This window comes from Oratosquilla oratoria, chromosome 6 (genome assembly GCF_046742065.1).
Source record: "Oratosquilla oratoria isolate Oo_2021 chromosome 6, ASM4674206v1, whole genome shotgun sequence".
Lineage (NCBI taxonomy): Eukaryota > Metazoa > Arthropoda > Malacostraca > Stomatopoda > Squillidae > Oratosquilla > Oratosquilla oratoria.
This window is the reverse complement of record NC_134782.1, coordinates 31,067,208-31,085,516: the sequence shown is the minus strand read 5'-3', so window position 1 is coordinate 31,085,516 and position 18,309 is coordinate 31,067,208. Positions and strand designations below refer to the sequence as shown.

The window sequence follows — 18,309 nt, the reverse complement described above, 5'->3', positions numbered from 1 at the left end:
TCAGGTGCTCCAATTAGATCTGACGTTTTATCTTAGCCTGACTGTGTTCGTGTTCATCGCCTTACTTTGGAAGTGACTCTGTCCACTACTCGCGAGGATCATGTTACCATAGCTATGGTAACTGACGTCATGGGTGCTCCTATCAATCTCTCTCCTGGCAGTCACTTGGACTTCTTTGAAGTAGTTGACGTTGATACTTTCCAGGATTCACCTTCTATCATTGCAGCTTCTGTGCTACAGTCTCCACAAGTGAGTGACATAGCTCACTTGGCCTCCAAATTTGCAACGTTTGTAGGTGAGATTGATTTTCCTAATGAGACGCCTCGTCTCATTGAACTATTAGTGACTCACCGTCAGGGTTTGGCTTTGCCAAGTGATCCATTAGGACTTACAGATTGTGTGGTTCATAGATTTGATCTTCAACCAGGTGCTCGTCCTGTTTACGTTCCCTCATATAGGTTGCCTCACTCTCGTCAGCTTGTTGCATAGTTCTTGGTTGACGACATGTTACGTGAAGACATTGTACAAGAGTCTCACTCGGAGTGGTACCTAAGAAGGATGGGTCTTTTCGTCCTGTTATTGATTATAGGCGAGTGAACGAGGTCACTATCAGTGACCATTAACCATTGCTTGTACTATGTGACCTTCTTTAGTCCATTGGCACTGATAATACAGTATTCACCACCTTAGACTTGAAAGCGGGATTTTGACAGATTCTGTTTCAATTACTTCATGGAGTAGCCCTCCTCACCATGCAAGAATGACTCCATCATCTCCATGAGATCAGACACAGCATACTGACATTCATCATTTTCATCCAGATAGGCACAAAGTTCATAGAAGGTAGATTGCATCAGAGCATCAGGTGGCTTGCCAAATGATTTCTGTGTTTCAGATTTGCTGAGAAAATCTTGGGTACAGTTACGGTGATATTTGGCTTCAGCAGCAACCAAGTCAGAGGATGCCCAGATCATTCTTTTGGCAACCATTTCTCTCCATTCATCACTCCTCTCTTTTGCCCTGTCTATGATGTTCTGTTTGAAGGTCATTGTCTCCACATTACTGGCCATCTTCTTCCGTTTTGTAGTAAGTCTGCTACAAGTTGGCAGTACTTCTGACTTCCTCTTTGCCGACCTGATAGAGGACTCCCGGGTGTAGGCCTACCTGCAGGCGATGTGAAGTGTCAGTGGGTTCTGTATCTCCAAGGTTTCATGAAGTCCATCCTTCCTCTCCAGGCTTGCTGCTACTAAGGTTGTCCTTCCCTTGGCTCCTACTAGTACATAATCCTTGGTGCATAACTCGTTGCAAATAACGCACGAATCCATCTTGAACTCTGAAAACAATCAAAATTTAACATCACATACAACATATGAATTAGGCTAACACTTTCATCAATTGATAATCATGGTTTTACATGCATCACTAAAAAAACTTTCTGTCGTTTCAGAATTATTTGTTACAACATCTCTGAATGTACTTGCAGCTCAAAAACATGACACAGGCTCAATTTATCACACATACACTGACATGAATGAATTCCTTGGGTCTGAAAACCTTTATTATCATAATTCATTTGTGTTCCTATTTTGACTGAGACCTGAGATATAACAAAATATATCAATGGCCATTTTGGACGCCATCTTGAATTTCTCAAAACCCTCGAGGGGGATTCTTGTAGACTTTTAGTATGTTATTAGGGAAGGTCTCCTAAGCACTTCCTGAAAATTTCAGCTTGTTACTAATTTGTTCCGGGTTGAAGCCATATTTGAGCTAATGCTCCGGGACTATCTTTTGGGTTTCTGAGTTGTGTTTTGGTCTAACGCCATGGGTTGAATTATACATTATTTCCATGCTATCCTGCCCTATGCTAGAATCGAATCCAGCAAGATAGGGTTGATTTTAGCATATTCCTGAGGACATGTATGGACTTCTCATTTACAAGATAACCACAACCGAAATTTAGAAATGATATACCGATCTAATGTTAGCTAATGAGAAAAGATATTAACTGAAGTTCCCTTGGCTTGAGCATCAAAAGTTATTCAGCGTAACAGCTCCAGTTTTTATTCATCTGATAACTGGATATTGACGTGAAATGGGAAAGAAAAGTCATTATATGTAAACAAAAGTTCACTGGATAAGGAGGAATAACGGAATGCAATTTGAACATATTGAACAAGTACAAAACAGAGAGACTAAAGATTAAATATGAAACAATGAGGCGAAAGGTAAACATAAATATACTCGCACGGGAGTACATAAAAGCAGCATTAGATAAAAGTGTCAAGTAAAATAGAGAAACAGGAGATAAAAAATGAGGAGAGGGTATGATCAAATTGTAACTGGATGGTGTAAGTGGCGTATGTGCAAAGGGAGAAAATCGTCATGCAGATGATGCAGAACCTAATCAAGAGAAAGTTGCGGAGCTAGTCTGTATAAAAGCGGGACACTCTTCCACCAGACATTACATCCATCCCAGCTCTCAGTCCCCGGACCATGGCCCTCAAGGTACAACCCCAGGAAATGTATATTGCATACGCCACCAAGATGTTCGTATAGATTTTTGGCTTGACATTGGGAGCCATGTTATAAGAGTGAGACACTTTGATGGTTATTTCAGGTTGTTATCGTTGTTGCCTGCGTCGCCGTGGTGGCTTTTGCAGATCACGTCCCGTTATACCCAAATCATCCAGCACCCGTCACTTACCCCGACGTAAGTTACAGCTTCCTTCCTAAGATACAAAGCTGGTGTCTCGAAAAAGTGCATTTAGGACATCATGAAGTTAGATATGTTAATTTTGTTTTTGATAGAGAATGTTAACTAGGTTAATGCTATATTTCCTAAAGGCACATGGTAATGGGTAATAATGAACATAAAATGGTATGTCAAAGGCAATGTTCTCAACTAGGATGGGCTAATATGAATGGAAATAACATTACCTGTATGGTGATTTTTCTTTTCTATGTGATAATAGTACATACATACATACATACATATACCAAAGGCTTTTTCCCCCTACACGGGCGGTAGCCAAAATGAAAAAGGCATAGAAACTACTCCCACCCATTCCATTTCCTATATATTCCACTCCCCTCCACCCTCCTCTCTCCCTCCCATCTTGGCACCTCCTGGATAACGGGTCATCCCTGCATCCTGTCCACTGCCCTGGGTCAGAAGCAGTGTCGCAAGACACAGCACATCCACAGCAAGGCCGCTTTATAAATTCGGCGACCCCCGTCTCCGTCCCCCTATGCAGAAAAGGAGAAGACGGGAGAAATCCCTTCGGGCTGCGTCAAATTTTTTCTCACACATACTTCCTAATCCCCCATCCCCCACCCACTCCCCCTCATGCATCACAGCATCATCTATACACAACCCCTCTCCATTCACCTCTATCTTCTGTCCTCTCCCGTCCTTCCTCCACAGACATTCCTCTCTTTTGTAATTCCCCTTTCACCCCATCCATTCGTCTCATCCTAGGACACCCCCTCATATTCACTTCTTCCACCTCCGCCTTCCACACTTCCTTTACTAATTTTTTTCTCTCATTCTTTCCATGTGTCCAAACCATCCTAATAGTGGTCGTGAATAAAGTTGACAAAAAGAAACTATTGGTAATCATCTGTCATGTGTCATCACATTTTATAATAGTGACAATATGAATAGCTACAAAAGTTATAAAATTATTGCCTTTGTTATCACGTAAACGGTAGGATAGTTTTGAAGTGTGGATAATCTAAGTCAAGCCATTCACTTTCGGTTTTTGTGGGAAAGAAAGAAAACTCTGTAGGAAAATTTAATATATTTTCTGGGTAAAGACTATCTTTATACAGCTGAAACTAGTTTTATACTATTTAACTGCAATTATATTTTATATGCTTTTATACCATTTAATGATAGATACCTTCATTTGATCAAGAGGAAGATCGAAATCAAAATGGAATGTCTATCAACTGAGGTCAACAAAATCAAATAGTCCGACATAGAAAAAAAGAATGTAAAAGGCTTCATCGTTCGGAATGTAGCACAAGTCATTCAGAGACTTAATTTCTACAAATTTTCTTATACACCTGTTAAATCGCCTCTTTTACAACCCAAATTCCTCTTAATTATGAGTACAAGTATGGAGTAAATGACTATTACAACGGCACCAACTACAATTATTAGAGATATATTTCTTATTTAACTTGCCTGTTTATCTGTTTACAATTGTCAAATACTGGTTACTCTAGGGTTGAGATGTACAAGTACAGTTTCCCCCTCACATGTCAATAATTTCCTTTCAATTACAGGTTCCACCCAAATACGAATACGAATATGGCGTCACCGATCATTACAGAGGCATCAACTATGAGGCGAGCGAGAAGCGCAACGGATACAACACTGAGGGACAATACGTCGTCGACCTCCCCGACGGACGCAAACAGACCTTCAGTTACGTTGACAACGGCAACGGACTCTTGGCTGACGTCAAGTACGAGGGAGAGGCCAAACACCCGGTTTCCTACCCCTCCCACCCACCCCCTCCGCCATATGCTTAATTAACTTCGGACGCAGAGCAAATATCGGAACTACAGTGTTTATTTCTGCAGTCTTGTATGAAACGGGTCACATTTGAGAAATAAAGCAAAGATTGTTATTATACCATAAACGCCAGATGATACTTCAGCTGATATACCGTACATATACATACATATACATTTTTTGCAGCCACTCTATTTGTATGATACAATTAAATATTCTATCATCTTTATAAGATAAATTGTATGGCTGCATACAAACTAGTCAAAAATTATTCTGTTGAGTATAGAAATAAAAGAAAATATATAAATATATGACCCTGTATTTTATTTAGATAATCTATCATTCACATACTCTCTAAAACAAAACATGAACGTTTGATTCCTCTGAAACTTAAATACTTAAAAAATATTTATTCTAGTAATTACTAGAGAGTTTCCTTGTTAATCCAGCACTACTCTTCCTCACTAACTCTCTGTTCCCTTAGTAATCCTCTCAATCAACACACGAGATTACACATACTAATTATTATTCTTCAAATGATTAAATAATTTGTTTATCTATTGTGCTCACCTCACTGTTATTGGGGTTTATATTGTTTTTTTTTTACTAATTTACTTATTCAACTCATCTCTCTCTCTCTCTCTCTCTCTCTCTCTCTCTCTCTCTATATATATATATATATATATATATATGTATATGTATATATATATATGTATATATATATATATGTATATAATTATATATATATTTATCTATTCATTCATCTATTTATTTATCTATTAATTAATTAAACTATCATTTCTCTCATTTTTTCACTTGCTGTTCTCAGCTCACGGTTATTAGGGCTTAACACTGTTGGCGTTTTATATATGAATATAATAAAATCATACCTTAGAGTTCTACCATTCAAGTTAACTCAGGTTCAGTTTTTTACCCAAATTGAAACTATGTACATGATTTCCTGTAAGCTAAAGATAATAAATATCTATAATAGTTTTCGAGTAAATGTAATCTGAAAATATGTAGCCTTGAACTTGAGTTTTCAAAGGCACTCAATGTCATAGTTGTTTAACGTAAGTAAAAACTTTTATGCAACTTAACCTCTTCAGTACGAGTCAAATTATCGCGGACAGCATTAATTACCTGATGTAAGATGATGCATCAGAATACTGACATTAAAAAAATATAAAGTTACAGCCGTATTACTCCTTCTCTTTCACTCTGAATGTTAATACATACACACATATACCAAAGGCTTTTCCCCCCTACATGGGGAGTAGCCAAAAAGAAAAAAGCATAGAAACCACTCCCACCCATTCCATTTCCTATATATTCCACTCCCCTCCACCTCCTCCCTCCCTCTTATCTTGGCACCTCCTGGATGACGGGTCATTCCTGCATCCTGTCCACTGCCTTGGGTCAGAAGCAGTGTCGAAAGACACAGCACATCCACAGCAAGGCCGCTTCATGAATTCGGCGACCCCTCGTCTCCGTCACCTCATGCAGAAAAGGAGAAGACGGGGAGAAATCCCTTCGGGCTGCGTCAATTTTTTTTCTCATACATATTTCCTCACCCTTCATCCCCCACTCACTCCCCCTCATGCATCACGGTATCATCTATACACAACCCCTCTCCATTCACCACTATCTTCTGTCTTCTCCCGTCCTTCCTCAACAGACATTCCTCTCTTTTGTAATGCGCCTTTCACCCCAGCCATCTCACCTCATCCTCGGTTGTTCCCTCAAGTTCACTCCTTCCACCTCTGCCTTCCACACCTCTTTTACTAATCTTTCATCATTCTTCATTCTTTCCATGTGTCCAAAACATCTTAATACCCTTTCATCAACCCTATCTCCTAGTTCCCTTTCCACCCCTGTTCTCCTCCTCACCTCCTCATTTCTCACACTATCTAGCCTAGTAACCCCTATCATACTTCTCAGACATTTCATCTCAAACACATTCAAACTCCTTCTCTCTTCCTCTCTCATGTTCCATGTTTCTGCCCCGTACATTGCTGTCGGCACAATCACTCCTTCATATAACCTCCTCTTAGAATCCATTCCTAGATATCTATTTCTCATTACACTTTTCAATCCACCAAGGCATCTACTTGCTTCTCTCAATCTACATTCTACCTCCACCCCCACTCCTCCCTTTCCTGCCACATTCGCACCCAAGTATCTAAAACTATCCACTTCCTCCAGTCTTTCACCCTTAATGCTCACCTCCAGCCTGCTGTCACTCTCTCTCCTTGTACATCTCATCACCTTACGTTTACCCACATTTATCTTCAGCTTACTTTTTTCACACACCTTCTCAATCTCTGTCACTAAGTTCCTCAATCTCAATTATGATCTTGCTACAAGCGCAGTGTCGACAGTAAACAACAACTGGCTCACCTCCCACTTTTCTCCATTTTCTTTAATCATCTCCAACCCCTAATCCACTACCCTTGCATTCATCTCTCGCACCACCCCATCCATGTAAAGATTGAATAGCCAGGGCGACATAAAACATCCCTGACGAAGTCCCACCTTTACCTCAAACCGTTCACTCTCTCCATTTCTAATCCTAACACAAGCTCTACTACTCTCGTAAAAACTCTTGACTGCTCTTAACAGCTTTCCTCCTATCCCATATATCTGCAGTACATCCCACAAACTCTTCCTGTCTACCCTATCATAAGCCTTTTCCAGATCCATAAAAGCCCCCCAAAACATCCTTACCTTTTCCTATAGCTTTCTCACATATCTGTCTTACCACAAAGATCTGATTTACACAACCCCTACCTGTCCTAAACCCACACTGTTCCTCACCAATTACTCCCTCTGTTCCTCTCCTAATCCTCTCAATCAAGACCCTTCCATAAGCCTTCCCAACTACACTCAACAAGCTGATCCCTCTGAAACTACTACACTCACACTTGTCCCCCTTTCCCTTGTAAAGCGGAACTATACAGGCACTCCTCCAGTCCTCCGGCACTCTACCCTCTCTCAAACAAACATTAAACAACCTCACCTGCCAGTCCACCATCACTGCACCTCCTTTCTTCAGACATTCTGCATGGCATCTATCCAACCCAGGTGCCTTACCTGCTCTCATCATCTTAACAGCTGCTTTCACTTCATCCTTTCCTATTTCTCCTCCATTTTCCTCACTCATCAGTCACATTTTCTTAGCGCTTCCAACTACAGCTACCTTTCCCTTCCTATCCTCCTTCATATTTAGCAACTCTTTAAAATACTCTGCCATCTTCCTCTCATTGCCTTCTCATCCATGATCATCTCTCCATCTGCACCTTTTTCCTTTTCTTCTCTATTTGATTCGCCGCTTCTTCCTCTTTTAATTTACTTCCAATTTTTTTTTTCAAAATTTCTGTCATACTCATACCCCATTTAACATCTGCTCTCCTTATTGCTTCCTTTATCTTATGCTTTACTTCTGTTCTCTTTACTTTGTACCTCTCATACGATTCTCTCGTCCTAATTTGCAGCCAATCTATGAATGCCTGCTTCTTCTCTTCTACACATTTCTTTGCTTCCTCATCCCACCACTCACTACCCTTCCTTCTTTTTCCTCCCGCCCTCCTTGTTCCACACACCATCTTTGCACACCTTATGACTCCCTCCTTGAACCATCCCCATTCCTCCTCCACTCCTAGTTCTACTCTATCATTTACTCCCTCCCATTCCTCTTTCAATTTCTTCTAAAACTCACTCTCCTTTTTTTCCTCATTTAAGCAGTTCACTCTAAGTACCTCCCTACCTTCTGCCGTTTTCCTCTTTCTCCACCTATTTTCCACTCTCAATTTACCTTCCACCAGGAAATGATCTGATATTCCCCCACTCTCTCCCCTTAGAACATGTACATCCTTAACTTTTCCTACTATACTCCTGGTCACCACTATATAGTCAATTAACACTCTGTCTGCCACCCTTCCATCCACCACCCTCTCCTATGTGTACTTATGCTTGACTTTCTTCCTAAACACTGTATTTGCTATCATCAATTCTCTCTCAAGACACATCTCCACCATCAATTCTCCACTACGATTTTTACCTGGAACACCATACTTCCCAATCACTCCGTCTATTGGTTCATTTCCTACCCTAGCATTAAGGTCTCCCAATACAACTACATTGACATTTCTCCCTAATCCCTCTATGCACTCACTTATATCTACCCAAAAAGCCTCCCTTTCCTCTACGCTCTTCTCACTACCAGGTCCATACACACTTACAAAAACTCACATATCCCTTCCCAGCTTCACCTTCATCCACATCAACCTTGATGAAACCTCCTTCCACTCCACTACCCGCTTACTTATCTCTTCAATTACTAGTATAGCCAACCCTTCTCTCCCTCGTCCCCTCTTCACTCCTGAGTACCTCCCAGCTACCACAGAAAATATGATCAGGCTAGATCACAGAATATGGGGGTCACTCAGCTACAACTAAAAAATTAATATAATCAAGACGCCGGCGTCGGTATCCTCGTATACCCACTCGCTCTTCATGACGCCTACGTAGGCGTCGTCGTACTAAATAGGTTAATACAAGCCCATGATAACCATCTTCTTGCATCTGTTATACTACCAACACAAATGTGCATTCAATAAACCTAGTAACCATTTGAAAGCACACAACACAATCCAAGTATCTCTAAACAATCACACTATCGTGAGTAAATTTAAACACCTAGATTACATCTAAACAACATTTGCAAAGCTGAAACTTAATGAGAGTCTTAGTTGCCTCACACATCCCACGCACAAACTCGAGACTAAACTGAAAAAAAAATTCTGAACCAGATCACATTGCGGTATCAGCACATTGCGGACACAGCACAAAAGACTAAGCAAAACACAAATGACACATGTTCACTGTACCAAGCTATCTCGCCCATAGACAGACACAAACAAAATTAAGGATAAAAAAAAATGTTAGATCCTCTTTACGGTGATTCTACCTTAAGCCAAATTGAAGTGTTTAGTCTTTGCCAAGGGTACAATCGGCCATGAATATTATCAGCTCTAAGTGGACAATTCTGTACGTCATTGTGAAATATGAATGCACAGGAGGGACAAGAGGTCTTGGCTATATGACATTGGACATTGTGACTAGACCATAATCTGTAAGTCGTTACTGAGCTTAAAGGAATTGGCAGGATGTTTGCAAGATGGGGATGTTGTACCAAATCTATTCATTATCGTATTTGGAGGAATTGTTTTCTTCCACCTGAAGCACAGATTTTGTTACATCGTTAGAACAAATTTCCTGGATACACATTTACCTATAGAATGAGGATTAGGAAAGTCTTCCAGGTCTAGTTTCATTTATTGAGAAATATAGTCGAACATCAACAAAAGACCAACAATTGATCTTACCATAACATCTTAAGTGCTTCCTAGATATCTTCTTATTATGAAGAAACATCAGGTTAGATCTCGTTAATTTTAGTTATGTTCAGATTTATTTTCTTGGTTAGAGGGAAAGACATGTTTGGCCTTCACATCTATTAGGAAGACTTTGATTTTCATATAGTTTCCATGAAAGACAAACAGGGACAAAAAAATATATATTTTGCTTGAGTCAGTGTATTGAGAGATTGACTTTTGCTTGGGGAATCATACTGCTCCCATGAAACTGGTTGTTCTTTTTAATTCACATAATAAAACTAAACATGTAGAAACCGAAAAGTAAACGCATTACCATAAAGGACATGGAAACAACACAAGAAATGAAATGATAGAATAAATGAGTGAGTAAACGTCCAAACAACATGCATATAAAATTCAACACATTGCTCTGTGTGCCTGCAGTCAGGTTAGGTAAGGTTACTCTAGGTTAGTTTAAGATATCAACAATTAAACCAACATAAATAGGTACTGCACTCTACGAAATAAAGAGAAGTGCGTATAAGAAATAAGAAAAAGAGAGAAGCACATTAAATCCGCGAAATGAAATAAGTAAGGGATGAAATATAAACTTAGTTAGGTATAAAGATGGAAAACAACAGAGTATAGAGAAAAGAATGGAGAAGGTGAGGGACTGGTCTATGAGTGAGGATTGTATGGGTGAAATGGGAGGAAACCCACAGAACAATTAGGGTGATGCAGATGGTCATCTAGAGAAAGTGACGGTGCCTGACTATAAAAGCGGGACGCCCCTCCATCAGGTATCAAACCCATTCCAGCTCCCGAATTCTACTGTAAACTATGGCCTTCAAGGTACAACCCTTGAATATGTAGACACACACACACACACACACACACACACACACACACACACACACACACACACACACACACACACACACACACACACACACACACACACACACACACACACACACACACACACACACACACACACACACACACACACACACACACACACACACACACACACACACACACACACACACACACACACACACACATGTATATATATATATATATATATATATATATATATATGTATGTATGTATACACATATATATATATATATATATATGTAACTATATATATACATATACATATATATATATTTATATATATATATATATATATATATGTATATATATAAATATATGTAAATATATATGTACAACACACACACACACACACACACACACACACACACACACACACACACACACACACACACACACACACACACACACACACATATATATTTATATATATATGTATATATATATATATTTATGTGTGTGCGTGTAAGCATTTATGTCTTTAACTTATGTTCGGCATCGGGGAGCCATATGCAAAAAAGTGACATTTTTCGTGACGATATTTCAGATCGTCTTCATTGCTGCCTGTGTTACTATGGTGGCTCTTGCAGACCACCCCCCTGTCTACCCTCCTCCGTACCATCCGGCACCCGTCGACTACCCAGACGTGAGTTACCATTTCTTTGTTGACAAACTTAGATACATTTTGTTTAATATAATGAACAACCAAGACTTGAAGATTTGTAGTGACTATTCGTCTTCGTGATTTGTGTCCAAAGAGAAAGACTACTGTGAGAGATTAAAAACTGATTAAACATCGCATGAAACAACGTGTTCTCAACAAGTCTCTAATATTTCTTTGTCGCGGCTCGTGCCGCTTAAATTCTTCTTATCGGCTTAAGAAACCTGCACAGCGAAGCTATAGCGATAATCCCATACCACACTCCTGGTCATATGGCCATTTCCCGAAGGTTGAGTGTGGTTTGAATTTTCCGCCAAAATCATCGGAAATTTAAATTTCCCGGCTCTGTGCAGGCATGCGCATTGTCGACCCCACCTCCCCCTCCCTATCCCCTCCCTTCTTACCCGGCTAGCTCGAGCCGGACGTCGCGTCACTTCAATGAGAAATGAAGGCTTCGCCTGTGGGAGGAGGGAGGGACCCTAAATCTGTGCAGGTTTCTTAAGCCGATAAGAAGAATTTAAGCGGCACGAGCCGCGACAAAGAAATATTATCGGCTGAAAGAAACCTGCACAGCGAAGCTATGCATGAGACGAGGACAGGTGGGAGGAGAGGTGAAGCCTGAATCAAACCGTTATTACGTGTGTCTTTCCTATGGGAGACTTATTCATTTTATCACTCAGTAGAGGGGAGACAGAAACGTCAAGTACCCACGCCGAAGAATGTGACATGCACAACATTGCACTGTTCACACAATGCGTAAATTATACGAAATTTGTACCCTGTTCAACGGTTCCTGGCCCCTCCCCACTCCTCGGTCGCCCTTTGCCCCCTCCACTTTTTTGAGATGAGAGGGGTGGAGCCGTTTCCATGGCGACACATGGGACAGGGGCGACCGAGTGGTAGAGACACCGTGTCCCCAAGGGAGTCGTCGATGTCCAGTCCCTAGGTCCCGCACCCGCTCCACAGAGTGGGTGCGGAGAAACTCCAGCGACCGGCGTAGGGCCCCCGACCGAAGCCAGGGACGCAACAACCTGTGGAGTGCTGAGGGTATCGGCCCGGGCAGGTCACGCGGGAGAAGCAGTATGCTCCTGTCGACCTCCCGTACCAGCCGTCGGCGCCCCAAGCGGCTCAGTGGAAGGGCCGGGGTCGCGAAGTTGAGGCCCCCCCCGCCACCGAAGGAGGGAGGACGTGTGAGAGAAGCACGCTCTTTTGGCGCAGGGGAGCACCCGAAGGACGCTGACTGTGTCCCACTCAATCCCGAGCCAATAAAGTCTCTGTGTGGGAGCAAGGGCAGACCCGTCCCAGTCCACCCCGAACTCCACGTCCGCCAACACACTCAGAGCCACTGAGATGTCGGCCGATGCACCCTCCCCGGTGGGCAAATGCATCAACTAGCCGTCTAGGAACATGTGTGGAGACGCTTGCTTCCGTCCAACGTACGCCTACCACTCTCACTAGTTTCGTGAAGATCCTCGGGGTAAGCGAGAAACCGAAAGGGAGTATGCGAGGCCAAGTTCGTTTCCGAGCGACCTCGTCCGTGGGCGTTAGTCAAGAGGCTTCGTCCTGGGTGAAGACGTTCCCTGAGCGTCTCCCACGAAGACGGGCCTGGACCCTCGGTATGTATCCAACTCACCCCAAGTCTTCCCGCGGGAAGTTCTCGAAGCCCGTGGCGAGCGTCTTCATCCAATAGTGTGCTATGGCAATTTGTGACGTCTCATCACCCACAAGCGGACTTCTATATGTTTAATACCTAGTGACATCATGTGATTATACTGTGACGTCACCGGATTGATCATGGCGCCATAGGATCGTCTCGTGACGTCACAGGGACACAAATTGACGTCATAGGACTACATGGTGACGTCAATTTATCACAATGACGTCATCTTATCATACCGTGACATCACTGAATCACAGTGAGCGTTGAAATAAATTTTGACATGGTAAAATTCTGGACCATCATGACTGTAGATTAAATTAAGTTGAATAGGAAAAGTCATGTTCATTTCGACCTAAGTCACAGTGAGCGTCGAAATTAATTTTAACATGGTAAAATTCTCGACCATCATGACTGTAGATTAAATTAAGTTGAATAGGAAAAGTCATGTTCATATTGACCTGAGTCACAGTGGGCGTTGAATTAGTTTAACATGGTAAAATTCTTGACCATCATGACTACAGATTAGCTTAAGTTGAATAGGAAAAGTCATGGTCATTTCGACCTAAGTCACAGTGAGCGTCGAAATTAATTTTAACATGGTAAAATTCTCGACCATCATGACTGTAGATTAAATTAAGTTGAATAGGAAAAGTCATGTTCATGTCGACCTGAGTCACAGTGGGCGTTGAATTAGTTTAACATGGTAAAATTCTTGACCATCATGACTACAGATTAGCTTAAGTTGAATAGGAAAAGTCATGGTCATTTCGACCTAAGTCACAGTGAGCGTCGAAATCAATTTTAACATGGTAAAATTCTCGACCATCATGACTGTAGATTAGCTCAAGTTGAATAGGAAAAGTCATGTCCATTTCCACCTGAGTCACGGTGAGCGTCGAAATTAATTTTAACATGGTAAAATTCTCGACCATCATGACTGTAGATTAGCTCAAGTTGAATAGGAAAAGTCATGGTCATTTCGACCTGAGTCACAGTGAGCGTTGAAATTAATTTCAACATGGTAAAGTTCTTGACCATCATGACTATAGATTAGCTTAAGTTGAATAGGAGAAGTCATGTCCATTTCGACCTGTTTTTTTTTTTTTTTTCTCCAAGGTCAAGGCATTTTATTTATGTAATACCTAGCACTTTGCGCCAACTTAAACTGTACTATTTAAAACTGATTTTCCTCTTCTCATTACACTAAATGATTGTAGTTTCTTTGAACTAATTTATACTCATTTTAACTAACACTAGACTCCCTAAGTCTAAAGTTTTTTTGTGTTTTACTTGGGGGTGGAACATCAGGTAAGTCATCTTTAAACTCAAGCCAAGTGAAGTTGATAAGAGGTTGGCTGTGGCTCATGAGAAGGGCTGGGTGTTTTTTTTGTTTTTTTGTTTTTTTGTTGGATAAGAAACCGGGAAGGGGGGTGGTGCCGTGTGGCGTTATAAGACCATTGAATCAAGGAGGGATGGGACTGCCGAGGCCTGATGATCCTCGGGGAGCCACCCTCCGTATCATAAGACACGTCCCCTTGTCCTCCAAGAGGCCCGGGTTCTTACCACGGACGACTTGAGGACGTATGGGGAACGGAGTACGAGTGGAAAAGGTCAAAGTCTACGCCTAGGGCCTGACAAAGAAAGTTATAAGGCGTTAAAGGACCATTATTGGTCGAAGGTATGGGGCTGCCGAGGCCTGATGACCCTCGGGGCGTCACCCTCCGTATCATAGGACACGTCCCCTTATCCTCCGAGAGGCCCGGATTCTTACCACGTACGACTCGAAGACGTATGGGGAACGGATTACGAGTGGAAAAGGTCAAAGTCTACGCCTAGGGCCTCACAAAGGGAGCCATTAAGGCGTTAGAGGACCATTATTGGTCGGATGTATGGGGCTGCCGAGAGGCCTGATGACCCTCGGGGGCACCCCCTCCGTACCATAGGACACGTCCCCCTCTCTTCCGAGAGGCCCGGGTTCTTACCGCGGACGACCCGAAGACGTATGGGGAACGGATTACGATCGTATAAGGTCAAAGTCTACGCCTAGGGCCTGACGAAGCAAGCTATGAGGCTGTTAGAGGACCATTGATGACCGGAGGTTTGGGGCTGCCGAGAGGCCTGATGACCCTGGGGGGCGCCACACTCCGTACCATAAGACACGTCCCCCTGTCTTCAAAGAGGCCCGGGTTCTTACCACGGACGGCCTGGAGACGGGGACGTATTGCGATCGTATATGGTCAAAGTCTACGCCTAGGGCCTGATACAAACCGTGAGGCAATAGAGGACCGATGATGGTCAGAGGTATGGCGCTGCCGAGAGGCCTGATGACCCTGGGGGGCGCCACACTCCGTACCATAAGACACGTCCCCCCCGTCTTCAAAGAGGCCCGGGTTCTTACCACGGACGGCCTGGAGACGGGGACGTATTGCGATCGTATATGGTCAAAGTCTACGCCTAGGGCCTGAAACAAACCGTGAGGCAATAGAGGACCGATGATGGTCAGAGGTATGGCGCTGCCGAGAGGCCTGATGACCCTGGGGGGCGCCACCCTCCGTACCATAAGTCACGTCCCCCTGTCTTCCGAGAGGCCCGGGTTCTTACCACGGACGGCCTGAAGACGGGGACGGATTGCGATCGTATATGGTCAAAGTCTACGCCTAGGGCCTGATACAAACCGTGAGGCAATAGAGGACCGATGATGGTCAGAGGTATGGCGCTGCCGAGAGGCCTGATGACCCTGGGGGGCGCCACACTCCGTACCATAAGACACGTCCCCTGTCCTCCGAGAGGACCCGGGTTGTTTACCAGGGACGGCTCGAAGACGGGGACGGATTGTGCTCGTATAAAATCAAAGTCGAAGAATGAGACAAACCAGCAGCCAAGCGGAAAGCGATAAAACTAACAGACGATTAACCAGCAGGAAACGGGACCGCCTGCTCCCATGTGGGCAGCGAGTTAACCACTCGGTCCCGTTTCCGCGATCTAAGTGACGCGACGTCCGGCTCGAGCTAGCCGGGTAAGAAGGGAGGGGATAGGGAGGGGGAGGTGGGGTCGACAATGCGCATGCCTGCACAGAGCCGGGAATTTTAAATTTCCGATGATTTTGGCGGAAAATTCAAACCACACTCAACCTTCGGGAAATGGCCATATGACCAGGAGTGTGGTATGGGATTATCGCTATAGCTTCGCTGTGCAGGTTTCTTTCAGCCGATAATGTGCAGTGGTGTTACAAGTGTTGATCCTCAGGGTTCCATTTTTTGAGCCCTCTCTATTCATAGCTTACTCTCAAACTTGACCCACGATTATACAGTTATATAATTATCATTACGTTAATACAATTATGTTCACACAAAAATTATAATGAAAATATGTCAAGTATTCAGCAACTGACGACCTAAAGGTATAGGTTTGATATCACTGTACATGAAAGTGCAAATATACTACAACATGGACTAAATTGTAAAAATGCTGATGATTAACTACAACATTTTAGATCAACACTAAAATCTGTTTAACATTGAATCCTAACAAAAGCGGGTGAAGTGAGATGCAAAATAGTGAGATTTAAAGGGAAACGAAAATTTACATATTTGGACATCATTGGTGGGCAGAAAATATTTGGGTATAATTATTGATAACGATCTTGAATCAACCAAACACATTTCCTTATAATGGGAATATAAATCTTATAAATAATTGTGCAATCGTATTGGTAAAAAAAGTTCAACCATTTCAACAAAACATTAATATTATTAGTTCGTCCACACATGATGTATGTTGTTCCTATATTGTCTCATTAAAGATAGATTATAAAGAGTGTACTGTCGAGCTAATATACTGATGTCTGATACTAGAAATAGACATAAAAAACAAAATGAAATCTCACATATTATACTCCAACCAGTGCACTCTATTTGATTAGTTAATTTTTATATAGAAACTGCAAAAAATAACAATGCAATCATCTATTTATTTCCAGCTGCACAAGTAACACTGATTCTTTTTCGATGCAGATCCCGCCCAATTACGAGTACAAGTATGGCGTGGCTGACACCTACAGCGGCAACAACTATGAGGCGAGCGAAAAACGCGACGGCCACAACACCGAGGGACAATACGTCGTCGACCTCCCTGACGGACGCAAACAAATCTTCACCTACGTCGACAACGGCGACGGTCTCCATGCTGAAGTCAAATACGAGGGAGAGGCCAAGCATCCAGTCTATGCTCCTCCTCCCTCTTATCCTCCCCCAACTCCTCCACCCCCTCCTCCTCCTGCATATGCTTAGATATGTGTCAGGAATAGAATATCTAGTATCAGGATTGAATAGTTTAATCTTAGATAATTAGCATAATGTATGGAAATTTACATAAAGGTAACCGGCATACCGAATCACCTCATAAAGCAGGTCTCTCTTCGTGCATTGTAAAAGATGCGTTTGTTTTCTAAAATTTGTTAAATCTGTTTTAACTAGTCATGTATGTTTTTAATATATATGAGCATAATAAAATATGCAAAATAGTGGTGTATTTAACTCAATGTTTAGTCATCCACATTCTTTAAGATTCATATTAGTATTCGGAATGAAGTAATAATCTCCAGAAACCAGCAATGATTTTTATATCATATAAGCAAAAGTAGCTGCATTAACATGAAAATGTTGTATGGGTTGATACGAATTTGTGTTCTATAGAACTATGACGTGTATGGGGATTTGCCACAGGCGATGAAGAACTCTCATGTACCCCTCTCTTTTACTCTCCAATTATCATATCTTTAAATTCCATGTATTGTTTCAGTTTGAGCTATATCATCTTATTCCCCAAAATGATACGCATATGTTCAAATTTATGTATTGTTCTAGCTTGGATCTATATCATCTTCTAGGCTAGTGGTTCTCAAGTTGTGGTCCATGGAACCCTAGTGGATCACGGAAGTACCATTGGAGCCGCCAGCCGAAAGTCACTAGCAGTTAGTGGATGCAAAACGATTAAATTTAGTGTTGAAGTCATCTCCAGGATGCTAAACAATAGCAATTCATAAGTACGGGGTACGGGTTCTCAACCTGTGGTCCATGAAACTCCAATGGACCACGGTAGTTCACCAGTGGAGCCGCCAGCCGAAAGTAACTAGCAGTTAGTGGATGAAAAATGATTAAATCTAGTGTTGAAGTCATCTTCAGGAGGC

At 42.2% G+C, this 18,309-nt stretch overlaps 2 protein-coding genes across 2 annotated transcripts; both read left to right on the top strand.

Moving 5' to 3' along the window:
* Window positions 1–2,496: 2,496 nt before the first annotated feature.
* On the top strand, window positions 2,497–4,542 carry LOC143025966 (pro-resilin-like). The gene is made up of 3 exons (XM_076185948.1): window positions 2,497–2,508; window positions 2,621–2,713; window positions 4,294–4,542. Exons 1-3 carry the CDS (start codon window positions 2,497–2,499, stop codon window positions 4,540–4,542), a joined length of 354 nt encoding a protein of 117 aa, XP_076042063.1.
* Window positions 4,543–10,743: 6,201 nt separating this feature from the next.
* On the top strand, window positions 10,744–17,410 carry LOC143025964 (pro-resilin-like). Its single transcript, XM_076185947.1, has 3 exons — window positions 10,744–10,755; window positions 11,348–11,446; window positions 17,135–17,410. Exons 1-3 carry the CDS (start codon window positions 10,744–10,746, stop codon window positions 17,408–17,410), a joined length of 387 nt encoding a protein of 128 aa, XP_076042062.1.
* The last annotated feature ends 899 nt before the right edge of the window (window positions 17,411–18,309 follow it).